Source organism: Sylvia atricapilla, chromosome Z (genome assembly GCF_009819655.1).
Source record: "Sylvia atricapilla isolate bSylAtr1 chromosome Z, bSylAtr1.pri, whole genome shotgun sequence".
In the NCBI taxonomy this organism is placed as follows: Eukaryota; Metazoa; Chordata; class Aves; order Passeriformes; family Sylviidae; genus Sylvia; species Sylvia atricapilla.
In genome coordinates, this window is record NC_089174.1 from 83,268,646 (window position 1) to 83,285,227 (window position 16,582).

Sequence of the window (16,582 nt, forward strand, 5' to 3'; positions counted from 1 at the left end):
GCATTTAGTTTAGCAAATAAGTGAAACAGATACTTCTGCAAATCAGTTAAGATCTGTGCAAAAAAAATACAAGAAAGGCAGTTTTTCCAGGACAGTAATTCCTACCTACCATCCTGCAGTATGTTGAGAAAGGATTTGTTTGCTTGTTTGTTTGTTTACCTTTAGGAATTAGTGAATTGAGCTGTAATGGCTCTGATTTGCTAGGGGTTGGAATTATCTGGTTATCTAGAAAAGTGGCAAGTGATACTTTGAAATAAAAAAGAGAGTTTTCTCCTAATTTAAATAGTGTCTTAGCTTTATTTTTCTTCAGCCTGGGAGTGTAAGGAAACTGGAATTAGTAACTCTATGGTATGAAATTTCATGATTTCACAGTATTTTTTAAAGGTTAAAAACAATCATTTTTACTCCAACAAGGCTGTCAAATAATTTTATTTTAAAAGTGAAAATTTTGAGTCTTGATTCAGATATGAAACCACACGTACACACATTTAATCCCCAGAGGCACTTGAGGCTGTTGACAAGTACTCTTTGCAGCAGTTAGGGCCCTCTTGCTTCATGGGCACAGTATCCAACAAACACCGGCTCGGCCGCTATGCCCCGGCTGTTAAAATAAAGCGGAATGGGTATGACTGTAATCAAACAACTGGCTGCTTGTACAGGCAGGAAGGGAGATACCAGCAATCTTATTTTAATTACTACATAAACACAACTGCTCCCAACAAACAACAGATGGCCTATTTAAGGAGTGATAAAGGGTCCTATTCTACTTTTGATTGAAACATAGGTACAATCAGAGGCACCAAGCTATTAGCAGACATGTTGAAAAGCTCAAATTCAGGGGCTAGTTCTTTTGATGTTCCGCAAAATCTACTGCTTTTAGTGAAAAGAAGTCATAAGAAAGGCAAATATTAATTAGCTGACATTTACACACTCTCCCCTCTCCCAATGTCAATGTTTTCTTCATATGCATCTCTATAATTTTCATTATTTTGGGGGCTTCAGTCCCTCTTGATTAAAGAGTGACAGTAAGCTAACATATACTATATACTCTAAACTAAAGTGATTCCAACAGATAATCATGCTAAGACGTCTTCATGAACATGAGCTTGAGTTTCAAGTGCTGAATGTAAGAGCTGTTGTATCCTGTTCTTTGAAAAATTGATTTGTATCTACCTTGAACTCCTACCAGAGTTGAGATTTTCAGTGAGTTGCCATAAACTTCTTTAGAGAAACAAAATGGTATGTTTCATGCTTGCTGCAGTCCAGCTATTCAGCTCTCTGACTTTATTGGACTTAAAACTTAAAAATCACTCATATCTGCAACCGTGAATGTACAAAAACAACATTATCAATAAATAACCAGTAACTTCTCCAGGTACTTTTTAAGAAAGAATTGGGAGAAGAATGTAAGCAAAATCAGCTCATAAATGAATTAGAAATTTGTCATGGACTGCTTGTCATGGACAGCCCCTAAAGTAAGGCAGTACCTGAAAGAATAGCTTGCCCAAGCTCAACTCTTGTGCAAACAGCTCCAACTGATTACCTGCTGCAGGTCTTTAATTATTATTCTTAATAAAAAATATTCATAATAAATAACTTTGTTTTAGAAGTCTGCTTTTCCTTCTGTCAGTGTACTCCTCCCACATACCCTTTAATATAATTTTTGTCTGAAATAGGCCAGTCATGGTGTTCATTTTTCCTTTACAAGAAAGAGAAACACAGATGAGCCCTCACTGAAAAAATTATGCTCTGAAAATTTTAGCTGCAAAACTATCCAGAGTTCCTGTCTTAATTTATCTGTCTTCCTCTTCTGTGGATACAAAACCAAACGGGATTGCATTTACACTCGGATTAAACTGTCTGCTCTCTTCGCTTCCTCTCCAGGGCAGCAGTTCACGCCTGTACTTTTATTCCATTGGTTATAAAACTTGTAAACCAAGATACACTGTAGCTACTGAATCTTACCGGAGCATGCGGCATCGATGATTCCTTAGCCTTTTGTAGGCATCCTGCAAGTTGGTCACATTGCTGCTGCTCCAGAGTCTTTCCCCAACAGCACTTGCTCGAGGCCTGTAAAGGTATACTGAGTTTTAGAGTGGTATGGTCTATAACCAAGAATGAATAATTTAAAAAAAAAAAACCACAGGTCTAATATAATACTTTAATACCCAGAAGCATTAATTTTCATAGCTGCTTAGGTTCAGCACAGAGCACTGTTACCACTAACATACAGTCCTGTGGGATTAATTACTTGTAGCTGGCTTTTAAAAATCTAATGATAAAGCAGACCATACCATAATCTTGGTGTCAGGTTAGTTGCATCCACGAATTCCCCCCATAGGCAGGCTTCACCACCTATTACAAGTTTCTTCTGTTTTTCAGATCCTGAATTGAAAGGAGAAAGTCAGTATTTCTGTCCAGAAAATGGAGATATTAGAACAATTAGAATAGGACTGATGTTCAGTTGTTTTCATAAAAAATACCTATCCTGAGCATTAACTTACATTTTGGTAGTCTTGTTACTGAATGTGAGAACCACCAAGCTCTTTGTCCAGAAAAGCCATTTCTCTGCTCTGTCAGAGAAGATTTTACTTTTTATGCTCTGGAGAGATTCCTCAGTTTTTAGACATTCCTCAGAAATTTAAATCCTGATGGAAACTGTTCGTTCTATCACATGCAGAACATTTCTTGAAAAAATTACTTTGGTATTCTCCTTAATGAGCTCTGAGAGCTCCCTTGCACAAAATGAAAGCCCCTCAGAAAGCGTAGGATGTTTGTATCAACTTTAGATACAGGGAGAGAACATGTCTTTTTATAGACTAGTTTAATGCTCAAGAAGCATGGTAACATAAATTCAGTGTCTGTCTGTGAACAGCCACTTTGCACAACGCTGCTCCTAAAGCATCTGCCCACCTAGTCTGGCACTCTTATCTTACACAAACACCAGTATCAGCTGCTTGAGGAACCTGTCCTGTGAGAAGTGTAAAATTCCTTTTTTTTTAGTTTAAGAGTTTTCCACAGTTCTAGCTGACCATAATTCCTCTGATGATACTATAACCACAGTGATGGAATGGCCTCTCTAAACAGCCCTGTTTTCTCCATTTACACTGTACTATAAACCAAGGAGTTTCATGCACAGGACATGCATATAAAAAAACCAACGAACCTGGGAATTTAAGTGGTTCAACACTGTAGTATTTCTTCCAGTCTTGCCCGTAACTAATGTAGTCTAAGTACCAGGGTGCTGACAGGACAGCAGTCAGCCCAGCTCCAGTGACACTGCTCAGTTCATGAGCGTAGTTGTTTGCCTTCCACACTTGAACTACAGTGTCCGGTTTCAGCTAAAAGAGGAAATGACAAAGTAAGCAAACTAAAGAACTTAACCAAAAAACAGTAATTTAACAGCAATCCTAATTGCTGTTATCAAGGAAAAGGATCATGAATTTCAAAACTATTTTGTTTTGAAGAGGAACATTTTGGAAACCAGCTTTTTTCATCCCTCCCCACCATGTCTAAAGCTGATTAGCTCTTTGCTGGTTTTAAACACTCACCTGGAGTGAAGCCTAGGTTGTACTACAGACAACTAATGCTCTTAGAGGATTCCTACATGCACCACATATCTGGCCAGCTCTTAAAAGCGGAGCATTTGGTGTTACCAGACCAGAGACACAGTTATGTGAGGAAAAAGAAAACTCACACAAACATCTCTACCCTTTACTCCGATGTTTCAAAGCGTATTATATTAACTGTGTTCACCTTTAAAAAGCACTTCAATGCTGTTGTTCCTGTTTCACCTATTACATATTCAACAAGTGATAATTTCAAGGGATTGAAATTACCCACAGCTGGAGAGACTTGCTAAGGTCAGCAGACTTGCTTTAACTCTTAAAGAGACAAAGCCAGATCTACTTAATAGTCTGCTTTGGAAGCCTCACACAATATTGTGCTGTTACGCAAGAGTACCTTACTAATTTTCCCATCTTACCTGTGCTTTGTGATCAAACACTTCTTGCCAGACCATTTGTCCTTTGTTGTAGGAGGAAACAATGTCCAAAATGCTAGAATTTAAAAATAAGATCGTTGGTGAACTTCAGTGAGATAAGTACAAGCACTCAGAGCAGAGCAACATTTTCTACCCCAAGGCACATCAGACCTTTCTCACCACTGCACAGGGGACCAAGAAAAAGCTGGTTGTTCTGGTTTTGGCCTTCAGTGTTCTGTCTTGCAGAGCATGTTCCACCATGTAGAACAATGTACACATGCATTAACACAGACTGATGTTCAGAACTACCAGAAACTCATACAGTGTGACTAAATCAGTGTTAAGGAGGAAAAGAAATGTCTGCAATAACTTCCTTCTACCCTGTGTGCTAAGATTACTGTAGATACCTAGCTTAAGATACCAAATACGTTCACAATGTATGTAACACTGACTACATATCTGTGCTGTGTCCTACATTTTAAGGCTATGAACTTCAGACCTGGTATTTTAAAATAAAGTGGATAGTCCCAAATATGTGGCAACTTTTCAAAATAATGTAGATACTAAGTCAGCTTCTGTATCTGCACCTCAACACCACCCTCAAATAATGGCTGTGAAAAACTGAGCAAGAATTAAAAAAACAACATACTTCTGAACATAGTAAGATTCCAGTTTAGCATAGTCAATGCCAAAACCTTGCTTCTTCATGAACTCTTTCACTTCAGGGTTAGATTTCCTTAAATAATAACAAGAAAAGAAGAAAACAAGTTAAAAAAGAATTATATTTATTATGTTTTAAACCAGATTTCCCGATTATTTCTACCTATGCACAGCACACAAACTGATGCCTTAAGCATGCCACAGCCTGGAATGCATTGCAGAACAGAAGCAGCAGGTTAACATGACTTAGATATTTGGGAAGAGTTTCATCCTGATTTGAAATAAAGCCAACAGACCTAATTCTCTGGTAAATCTGCTGGAGTCCCTGTTCTGAAGCAGTCTCTGGCAGGCTGCCTCAAACTCCTAAGAGCTTTGGGGGTTCCTGGCATCTCAGCCACTCTGTGCCTGGGTTATCAGCAGTCTGAGAACTCAACAATATTGTGTTTCTATCACAAAAAACAAACAAATGTTTTTGTGTTAAAGCATTTGCCAGAAGTTTTCCTGCTCTATATAAACTAAATCATGTCCTGAGTGTTTGGATTTGATCTTGAAAGAGAATGTAGAAATACTAACTCGATAAATTTGAATACTCACAAAATACTCAAAACTCTTTATTACTAGTTAGTCTCTCTAGCAGAGAGAGACTCCAAAATATACAACATCCACAACTGAATTAAGAACACTATAAAATACCAGCTGTACTTCTAATATAAACACACATGAATCTGTTTGGTAATTCTTAATGTTACCAGATTTTCTGGTGGGCAGAACTCAATGTAAACATCTACTTTAACACAAACCATTCAAATGTTAATTTTCTTATCTAGTACTTTTCTAACATACTGGTTCTCTGTCCTGCCAGGGTAATTTTCATAAAGAAATCCTTTAGAATACCTGAATATTTATGAAGTTATAAGTCAAGGCAAAATTCTGCGTATCAGCTGCTTTTTGAGGATCACAAATGACCTGCCTGTAAATAGAGGTAGGAGTGGAGATCTTTTGCTTATGTAGTGAAAACTGTCTTATGCAACTGAGTTCCATAATTGATGGAGGTGGACAGGTTTAGTAGGCACTACATATTTGTTCCTTGAATTGTCACCATACCAACAACTGAAGTCCACTTCATCTCCTCCCAAATGAATGAATTCATCTGGAAATACACTGCTGATCTCTTTAAAGAACTTAGTCATGAAGTCATAAGTTGTATTCCAAACAGGATTTACAGGTCCAAAGGACCCAGTTGGCTGTCGTCCACTGTAACAAGGAGTGAGAAGATCTTTTTGACCTAATAAAAACAATTAATAGATGATATTCAGTTTCATGTTGCTATGCTAACTTTGCTAGGAAGAAGAAGCAGTTAGCCATATTAAAAAGGTAAATATTCATGACCTAGGTGCTCACCTATTTTAATATAATCAAATAGAAATGTGATGAAGCAAGGTAACTCTTAAAGGTTGAAGAACCCTCTAGCTGGCAGTCAGGACTCTGACTTTCAGATTTGTGATTTAACACACACTAATCTATGTTACATGTAATATGTCACAATACCAGGAAAACAGCATTTGGATAACTACTTGAACAACAACAACAAAAAAGCTTTGATGAACATCAGAAAGAAGCCAGTTAGCAGAAAGCCAGACATAATGAGTGTGCTCCAGAGGCTTCTTTTCTCTTTTTATTACTCTGCTTTTTTAACACCTAAGTCAGTGTGAGGTACACAGTACAAGGTAGAATGAAGTCTAAAGCAGAATGTATCTGTACCCTTGTGCATACATCTTGCATAGAACATGTCAACTTTTTTCATTCATTTTATTTCCTGTAACCTCTAAAGGTTGTGACATCACTTAGTGCCTCTTCCTTACCTCTTATCAAGGGCCTTCCAAAGCACTTTATTGGTTACTTCTTAAAAATTAATTTGCTTGCTATTACTTACCACAATCTCTTGACAATGAATACTTTCTTGGGCATACCTTTTCCCCAAGACTGCGTGTGTCCTGGTGTATCAAACTCTGGGATAACTCTGATGCCTCTTAGCCGGGCATACTCAATCACCAGGCGGACATCAGTAGGAGTGTAGATGAGATTAGAGGAGTATGCCCCCTGTAAAATATTCACATTTAGGGACAACACACAGTATCAGCAGATCACAAAATTTCTCTGGTAAATCTGAAGTATTTTATCTTAGACTAGAGAGCAGTTTTACAAGTTGGCTGTGGTTTATCAAGTGCACAGACAGAACTTTTCACTTAACTTGTGGAGAGGGAAAAACCCCCACCAAAACAACAACCTCACAACACTGAGACAGATCTCCTTGAGGAGACCTTCCTTTCCTCCTTAGCTCACAATTACTGAAGAACACAGAAAAGCTAGTTTCTTTTCCTTCAGAATTTTGAAAGATATGGTTTTCAGTTCTTCTGTACAAAGGTAAGTTAATTTTGACCTGAAAGGTAAGTTATTTTTGCTCTGAAACATAGGGTCCTTGCTACATAACATACAAGATTAATGTAAAAATCCTGCCAAGTCAGAAAGAACTTCCAACATCTCTGTTTCTCAGTTTTGATACAGTCAAAATTGGTCAATTTAGCATCAGGACATGTTTCTTCTGTGACATTAATAAATTAGAGTGTAATTCCACTCCCACACAGCCAACAAATTTGATAATGACACAGATTACTACAGTATGGTGAAACAGATGCTTGCCTAAGAGCCAAACTACCTAAGAACATATCATGACTCTTCATGATTTATAGCACCTTATGCTTCTGTTTATCTGAAAATGGTTTCCACAGCTGAGTTACTCAAAAAAGGAAACAGTAGACAACAGAAGTCTTTCTAATAGAAGCTTGTTGAGACAAAGACCTTCTTCCTCTCTAGCTGTCAGTAGGATATATGACAGAACTCTACTAGAGTTTACCTTTGCTTGACAAAATAATCTGACTGCACTATGCAACATCTAGAATTTTTGAATTATGAAATTCTTCACAGCATCTGCTCAAGCACTGCCAACATAATTTTCATGGAAGTCAGATTCTAGCAAGCATTTTAAAACAGAATCACTAATCTCGTACTTAGGCTTAGTCTACTTAAGCATTCTTAACTACTTAAGTATGTTTGATTTGGCTCCTACTGTACCCTGACTGAGCAAGAACCTCATGATGGCTCTCACTAGTGTAACAAAGCCTATTATGCCTCTAGATATAAAAAGACATATTCCACTGTATTTGTTTCAGGAAACAACCTTATGCTTTTGGATCTCTTACAGACATGGTGTGTTTTGTAAAGCTAACTAGGTATCAGACAAGGCAAAAGTACTATTGCAGTGGTGCCAAGAGCTGGCAGGAAAATCTCTTTTATTTGTTTGAGTGGCAGAAGTCAACCAGTTAAAGAAATCCATCAACAGAAATCCAAACGGTGTTCACTGCTTATTTGCATACCATTAGTGTTCAAAGGCCTGCGAACACTGAGCATCATTCAGAAAATTTGCACAGAGTAAATACCACCTTTACTAATCTACCATGTATCCTAAAGAAGACTTAAAAATGGTCCATACAGAAACTCAGGCAGGATCCTAAATGTAGACTTGCTGGTTACTGGTTCCATGGTACTGTTTTACAATCAGCCAAAGCAGATGTACTCAAGCACTGGTAAACTCTACATTTTATTTTCATGAAATATGTGCCAGATTTATGCCCTTCCACCCTGCTCCAATGATGTTCACTCACCTTATCACTTAATTCAGGGAAGTAAATGCTCTGGTAAGGGAAGGACTGATCATCTACTATATGCCAGTGGAGAACATTGAACTTATTAAAAGCCATGGCATCCTGTAACAAATAATGCAATAGAGTCTAGTTAAACACTTCATTCTCATAGGAAATCTTTGCAAAAAAGTGATTTTGTCATAGCATATCCCAGATGTCTAGAGCAACAACTAAAAAAAATCTCAACCAAACCACCCAAAAAAACAACTACAACCCACCTCACCAAACCAACAAAGCATTGTATGTTTCATTAAATCCTAGAGCTCTAACTGCTCTACCACTCTGCAATCTATTTTCACCACTGCTGTCAAAAAACTCTTGATCTGACCCCTGTGTAGTATGAACGGCTGTGACACTCATGAATTTCTTCCACTTGAGAACGCATACCCTGAATGAGCTCAGGTGCTTACAGCATGGTGCTGCTGACACCAAGGTTGCAGGTTTGGCCCCCATATGGGCCACTCACTTAAGAGTTGGACTTGATCTTTCTGGGTCCCTTCCAACACAGACGGTTCTGTGGGTAATGCTCTATGCATTATCAGCTATTTCAGCCATTACAGAGAAGCTTATACTTTTATAGCTAAATACCTTGTTCTCAAAAACATCATGAGAGTTTCCTACTATAGTACATAGATCCCTTCTTGCTAGTGACTTCTGCAGAATCCATTTCAAATGCATTCAAAATAAACTATGCATTTCCCCTGCAAAATACAGTGCTCCTTTTATGCTTTCATTCGTAACAGTGTCAGCACTTCCCTTTTTTTTTGATCTTGAAAATAATCAAGATAGTCATTAGATAGTCACTAGAAGGGTGTACTGTGAGCAGACCAAATAATGTTTACATTGTCCATGACTGACTGCAATACAGCTGCTCCCAATCCCTTGCCACAATAAAATTGTTTGCACCACCCACTCCTCCCATTCTTTTTTTAACCTAGGTGTATTTCAAGAGGTGATAAAATCTCTTCAGGAACTCCCACTAAATACAAAAGAAGATTTATATCTTGTATATTCCCCAAATTTATCTCCTCCGTTTCAAGATGCTGCAGAAGTTTTAATTGCCATGTCTTCATGCATTTCTAGCAAATACCACCCTTCTCTGCTTAGAAAATTACATCTCTGGACCTTCAGTTCACCTACTCCTTCCTCAAGGACAATGCCCTTCCTGGAAATACAGTGCAGCAGTTAACACAAACAAGAAATGTACCTGAACTGCTGCCCTAAGTATCTAATCACCACACGTCAGAGAAGAGATTACTGACGCTTTTTATTAGTCTGGATTCAAGCAGCCACAGAGGTGGGAAGAAAAGCATATTTGTTCTTAATCCAGCAAACAGCATGAAATGTAGCTCTGATAATGTACTGGACAGACATGCAATTTAACGAAAGAAAGCAGAACAGGAGCAGTTACAGGAACACAAAAATAGTTAGAAATGCAAGTCTCTTGGACATCTTTTTTAGACAAGACAAAAAAGACTGACACAAACATTCGAGACTTTGAAGCATCCTCTGTTGCAAACGTAACATTATACTAGCATTACCTGCTGAACAGGCACTGAGCTCTATTGTGAAAACAAGTGGTAAATACCAAAAGGACAAGTTCTGAACATAGTTCAAGGATGACCTCAGAAACTGAACAGGTTTACACTCTTTCTGCCTATCTTAAACCTGTTTTTTAAAGTTGTGCAATATGGAGGGGAAATTTTGAATATTATTTCATGTTGGAGAAGCAAGACAGAGACAAAACAGGAACTGTCTGTTCCTCCACTCCAACTAACAAAATAATCCCCCATACAAGGACTTCAACAAAAAAAATGGGGAGTGAAAAACAGTAAAAACCCCAGCTTTGGCTGCTAAGCTTATACAAATACATTACTTTTCCATCAGGGCTGGAGCACATTAATTCTTAATGTGCTTAAACTTCTTGGAGTAAGTTTTGTTTGGTTTTATTGGACAGTCTGGGCTTATTTTTCAGTAGTGAACATTTTGAATTTCTTCATTTGCTCTGTAATACTTAATTACTAGCTTGCGCTTGCACTTAGCAGCCTAAGGAAGGATTACCAAAGCCTGCTGCTGGACTACCAAAGTCTGCTCTGAAAGACTGGAGTTTTCCTGAAATCACTGGACCTGAAGCTAGAATTTGCAAGGTATCCCTTGTATTGCTTGATGACAGTCAGATGTCTCAAAACATGCTTCCAAGAAGAAATGTAGAACTGGTCTAGGCATCAGAAAACAAGAGAATCCAAGGTACCACAAACAGCAGTCCCCTTCACAGATTCAATAATCATTGTGTCTGCCTACTTGATTCCTCTCCAGTCTATCTTCAGGCCTTTGCTTATCAAAGTTCAGTGTCCTTTTAAAGTCACACACAGGAGATGGGCTCTTCTCTCATACCAGCTCCAGTTGCCACCTACTTCAGAGGCCAAAACACAACAACAAAAGCCTTCATTATTAATGATACAAAACTGCCTACTTACCAGGTTTATAAGAATGGATTTCAATGGCAAATAATGCCTTGAAGTATCTAGTAAGACTCCTCGATGAGGAAATCTTGGGAAGTCATTGATTTCGGATTCATTGACAAGAAACTGTGAGAACAAAATTTAAAAATAAGAGTTTTATTTTATTTTCATATTCATAATTTCAAACAGGAAAATCTTTCTCAGAAAATGATTTTTGGAAATATGTAACAAACTGAAATGTTTTTGACTCAAACGGGTAGACTTGCTATTTCCAGAAAAGCAGCCAGCGGATTTAGTTAATAGCCATACTTACACTTCCATAGTCATCTTCATGAACCAACTGGCTGAAGGTTTCCAAACCTGGAAAAATATCCAAGAAAGGGATCTCAATTACAACGCAGTATTTCCCCTTAAAATTTTAGTTACAAACAGCACTGTAGCTATTTACAGGTATTCATGTAGCCAGAAAGAACGCTTTGAAGCTGAGTTTCTGCCTCTTTAGCACAGTTCCCTTAATTGCTCAAGCACCGCCATTTTTTAAATTAAAATTCTGTGTTATGCACAGATACTGAATACTTGTGCTTCCACTCAGCTGTAGCAGATTAAACCCCAAATAGTAGGAAAGTTACTGGGAGTAAGGTGGGAATTTCTGGTCTCGTACATCTATTCCTGTAATTTCTGGAACTAGTTGAATTTCTAATTCAGCATGAAAAGTCTGTTGATTTATTTAACATTCCAGTAAGAACAGCAGACAGAAATGTCAGGATTATTATTCTTTGCAATAAAGTGCTCAGCATGTCCACTTTATAGGTGATGTCAAAAAATACTCTGTTCACACTGCAGTTTAGAAAGCTTTTTGCTTGGCCTGGCTTATTTCTGGCCCAGCAGAATGTACTCACAGTGTGCTACTGGGTCTGACATGCTAAGAATCTGCACCACTGATACACATCTGAGTATCTTTCTGTCCTGACTCAGCTTTCTTACAATAAAGTACTGAATGAGGGCAAGGCTCAGTGGTCAGCTGGCTCCTCATGGTCTGCCATGAAGTTTGTATAAGCCTCAAACAATTAGCTCAAGGTGAAAACCATCAGCTTACCTCTTAAAGCACCCCATACCTCAGGTGCTTTCAGTACAGCCACAGGCTCAGTTACAGTTAAATGGTCTAAAGAAAAGAAAAAAATGCTTACTCATCAAGAAAGAATGAATTGACAGGACAATGCCAAAAAGCATTAAAAATATTCAAGTGCCACATTTGTGTGTTAATGCCAACCAATCCTGCTTTTAATGGTGATAGCATGCAATTATTTTTCATATGTGTTTTGCTATATAAAGCAAACTGCTCAGAGAGTCAACAGCTAATCAGAAAGATAAAAGAAGTGAGGTGCTTAGTAAGGGCAATGTAAAAATAATGTACATAAGCCAAAATTCCGGCCAAGTTTAACCCAATTGACTTAAAATGTAACAGACTATATATTTGCATTTAAGACATATGTGATAAAGGTTGGGCAGCTAAGCCAAACCTAATCATGAAAAATTTACTTCTCCTTTCACTTTCCTTTTATATAGTTTTTGGTTAGTTATTTTTTAGAGATATAACTTGTCATATGGTCAGGTGCTTACTATTAAGGTCTTATTACAAAGAAAAGAAATTACTAATCAAAATAAAGAATCACAGAATCTGCTGAGCTGGAAGGAATCCATCAGGATCATGGAGTCCAACTTCTGGCCTTGCACAGGACAGCCCCAAGTCACACCATGTTCTGAAAGCATTATTCAAATGCCTCTTGAAATGTGTCAGGCGGGTGCTGTGAACACTTCTATAAGGAGCCTGTTCCAGTGTCCAACAGCCTGGGCCAGCCTAAACCTTCCCTTGTGCTTTGTGCTGTTACCCCCAGTCCTGTCACTGGTCCTGGGAGTGAAGAGATCAGGACCTGCCCCTCTGCTGCCCCTCAGGAGGATGCTGAAGACCAGAGAGAGCTCTCCCCTCAGCCTCCTCCAGGCTGAACAGACCAAGTCACCTCAGCCTCTCCTCATACAGCTTCCCCTCCAGAGCCTGCACCATCCCTGTGGCCTCCTTTGGACACTCCCCAGTAGTTTTATATCTCTCTGTCATTGTGGCCCCCAGGGCTGCCCCCAGCACTGGAGGTGAGGCTGCCCCAGGGCAGAGCAGAGCAGGACAATCCCCTCCCTTGCCCAGCTGATGCCGTCCCTGATGCACCAACAGGGTGCCAGGTCACCCTCTCAACTGCAGCACCAGTATGGGGGCAGCAAGAGGAAGTAAAATGAAGAGTGGTACATGAAGGAATTCATAACAATCCTTCCTTAAGTTTGAGTCCTGAAGTACAGTACAAACTATTAGTGGGAAAAGAAAAAAAAAGTGCTAAAATAATTTTGGTTTTGAATTTAAGGTGATTCAGTAAATTTTAGAGAAGAAACAAACTTATTTGAAGTATTTTTTAAAATCACATAGATATATATGCATAAAAATATACTATATCTATAAATCTATAGATTTATATTATTATTGAAACATCAAAGCAATAATTGCACATCTGAAACAGCAGAGGAAAAAAAGTGTTGCATTAATGTACAATGACTTATTTGATCTGTGTCAGTATGAAAGAATGGTTGGCTACAATTTACAGAGTTCACATTTATCTAAACTACCAGAGAAAAGCCATTCAGTGACATGAGGAAATAACAAGCTTCCATGTTAACCTAAGCACTGATTACATATACTGGAAGGTTGGGGTAAGAATGAGAATTTCAAAGACTACTGCAATCTCCACAGGTGAACTGTAGGGAAAATGTGATAAATTGTCAAGGACTTATTTCCAGCACAGCAGGGTTGGGGTGTTTTTGTTTTGTTTTTTTTGTTTTTTGTTTTTGTTTTTTCCTGAACAGGTATAATGCCTTAATGAACTTGGAAAAATTTATAATAAGCTACTTGACACATTTTACACAAACAGGTAGAAACTTAGCAGGCAAGAGGGCAGATAACGTGGACTTTGATAACATATCCAATACTCTTGCTACAGGACAGTAATCACTGACTGGTCCATATTATCTTTATCAATGAGCCAGACCACCCAAACCAGCAAGCCACCAATAACAGCATTTTTCAGAATCTGTACCCTTAAAAAGACGGCCCATTAAAAACCAGAAAATTAAAACTTGCTGCAGTCTGGAAAGCTCAGCCTATTACATGAAGAAAACACATTACTTGTAACAGAAAACTTATTTCTTAAAGCAGAAGGAAAAACCTGGCTGTTCTAAAGAATGCAGCCTAAAAATCGCATAGTCTGACAGATTCCATAAGACATAAGACAAGAACTAGGCTTGGCTATAATCTAGTTCACAAACTAGTTCAAAGTTCAAATAATTACAATAAAGCAGCACAATAACCTGACTGGCAGAACAATGTTAAGAGCTTTAGCATTTTTGATGCTCTATTTAATTTGCATTGAAATGTATTATAAGTTTGCCCATAAAAACTGAACTCTTTGGCTGCGTGGCCCAAAAGGATTGAGTAAATTTAACATCAGTACATTCTGTCACAAGTCAGGTGGAACTAATCCTGCTGCAGATGTATGACTTGAGATTAAAGGATCTTTTTTCTAAAGATCTGTATCCTGGATACCAGACAACAAAATACTATTTCAAAACAGGACAAGTATGTTAATTTTTGTGTTAGCCTGCCCAGACAAAAAGCAATATTATTGCTGAATCTTATTTCCACTAAGGAAATTCTCTAGCGATTAATACTTAGAGTACTTCTCCACTCTGGGCTTCAGTCACAGAACTAAAGAAGCATAGAAAAATAAGTCCAACATAACTCTTAATTCATAACAAAAATAATCATCTTTTCAAATCCTTCCTTGTATCTATGGATAGAAAGGAAGTCGATTTATAGCACTGCAAGATGAGTAACAAGTTCAACGAGCATTTTCTGGTTTTCCTGGAAAAACAGGAAATACCATGTACATATCTCAGTGTAAGCAGCTTCAATTTAAATGCAATCATTTCTTAGGAGACGGGTAAGCAGTGACAGCCTTCATTCAATCAATACCCTGTACTGAAAGAGATAATCTCCTGACTATGCACAGATCTCACCAGAGATAACTGGCTACTGCACGTATGGTATCTCCGATTCTAAAGGCTAGGTGCCAGAAAGGACAGCAGCAGGTAAGCGAGCTGTACGACAGCTGAACTGCAAAAAACACAGGCGACACGTGACGAGCTTCATGATTCACTGTGCGCCGAAAATTCCCTCAGCATCAAGAGCAAGGATCACCTTCTGCTCGACACCGCTGTGAAACGTTTCTGCGAGCTTCCGAGAGCCCTTGCTTTCCAGTTCCTTAGAGCAAACCACCCCGAAGCCTGCTGACCTCTACAGCGGACACGTGATGGGAACACGGGCGCTAACGGTGCCGCCTGAGCCGGGGAGAAGCAGCGCGGCGAGCGGTACTCACAGGCCTCACTGGAGGCGAGGTGCGGGTGCCTGTCACAGCCAGGGTCGCCCGCCTCGATCACCACCTGCAGCTGGAACAGCTCGGGCTCCGCTCGGGCAGCCAGCGGCCTGCGGGCCCACGTCCGCCACCGGGAATGCCCGAACATGTACTCGTAGTACCTGCCGGGGAAGCAGAGGCGCCGGCGGGGCCCTGAGGCGGCTGCTCCCGCCGCCGGCCCGCCGCTGCAGCAGCCCGGCCCCGCCGCCGCTCACCTGCGGAAGGCGTCCTGCAGCAGCCCGCAGCCCGGCCCCGCCGAGGAGCCGGCGCCGTGCACCAGCTGGAAGCGGCCGGGCGCTAGCTGCAGCTGGCGGGGGTACGTGCGGACCCACTGCGGCAGCGGCCACAGCGAGTCCTCGGGGCCGGCGTCCGCCGCCACCTCCCAGTCGGACGGCTCCGGGTCGGCGCCGGTCCGCGGGGCGCCGTGGCGGAGGTTGGTGCTCACCAGCACGGCGGGCACCGCGACGAGCCCCAGCAGCAGCCCGGCCAGCCCCATGGCTCGGCACATAGTGGGACAGCCGCCTCAGCCCGCCCGTCCCACTCGCGGGCAGCCCGACTCCGCCTCCGGCGTCACGGAATGGGCCAGGGCGGGCTCGGGGGCCTCAGCGCCCGCCCGCGGCTCCGCCCGCCCGCGGCCCCTCACCGGGGTGCGCCGGGGGAGCGGGGCCTGGCGTCCGCGCTTCTCCGAGGGGTTTTCTCACATTAGCTGTTACGGTCCAAAGGAGAGGCACGAGGGTGGTGGAGGGTCTGGGCAGGAAGCCGTATGAGCAGCGGCTGAGGTCACTTGGTCGGTTCAGCTGGAGGAGACCGAGGGGAGGCCTCATTGTGGTTTTCAACACTCTCGCGTGGGGCAGGTCCCGGTCCCTTCACTCGGGTAACTAGTGACGGGGCTTGAGGTGAACAGTACGCGGCTGAGTTAGGAGAAGTTCACGTTATTATCAGGAAAAGGTTCCTCACACAGAGGGTGGCTAGCTCCCCGAGGCTCCCCGAGGAAGTGGTCACAGCGGCAGCCTGACAGAGTTCAAGAGGCACTTGAACAATGCTTTCAGAACATGGTGTGATTCTTGGGACTATCCTGTTCAGAGCTAGCTTTCAACGATCCTGATGGGTCCCCGTTCCAGCTCAGCATGTTCCATGACTTTCTATCAGCTGGCGCTATGCGATCATGCACATGACACCACCCTACAGAGTAAGGGAGTGTGGCTGGGC

The 16,582-nt window shown here is 40.8% G+C and overlaps 1 protein-coding gene and 1 long non-coding RNA gene across 2 annotated transcripts in view; both read right to left on the minus strand.

Annotated features, from left to right (window-relative positions):
- The window catches only part of LOC136374037 (uncharacterized), a 189,693-nt gene that overhangs the window by 79,786 nt on the left and 93,325 nt on the right, over positions 1-16,582 (minus strand). The window lies entirely within an intron of this gene.
- HEXB (hexosaminidase subunit beta) lies at positions 412-15,909 on the minus strand. The gene is made up of 14 exons (XM_066339061.1): positions 15,589-15,909; positions 15,338-15,495; positions 11,962-12,027; positions 11,179-11,225; positions 10,881-10,991; positions 8,365-8,466; positions 6,613-6,742; positions 5,747-5,927; positions 4,632-4,718; positions 3,986-4,058; positions 3,167-3,341; positions 2,295-2,385; positions 1,966-2,070; positions 412-601 (listed from the first exon to the last, which is right to left on the minus strand). Exons 1-14 carry the CDS (start codon positions 15,879-15,881, stop codon positions 538-540), a joined length of 1,683 nt encoding a protein of 560 aa, XP_066195158.1. The 5' UTR covers positions 15,882-15,909; the 3' UTR covers positions 412-537.

Coding starts and splice junctions, on each gene's coding strand:
- HEXB (XM_066339061.1), bottom strand. CDS start 15,881: ATGTGCCGAGCCATGGGGCTGGCCGGGCTGCTGCTGGGGCTCGTCGCG. Junction 11,226..11,961: donor GGTATGGGGTGCTTTAAGAG/GTAAGCTGATGG, acceptor ATATTTTTCCAG/GTTTGGAAACCTTCAGCCAG. Junction 2,386..3,166: donor TGAACCACTTAAATTCCCAG/GTTCGTTGGTTT, acceptor CTTTCAATTCAG/GATCTGAAAAACAGAAGAAA.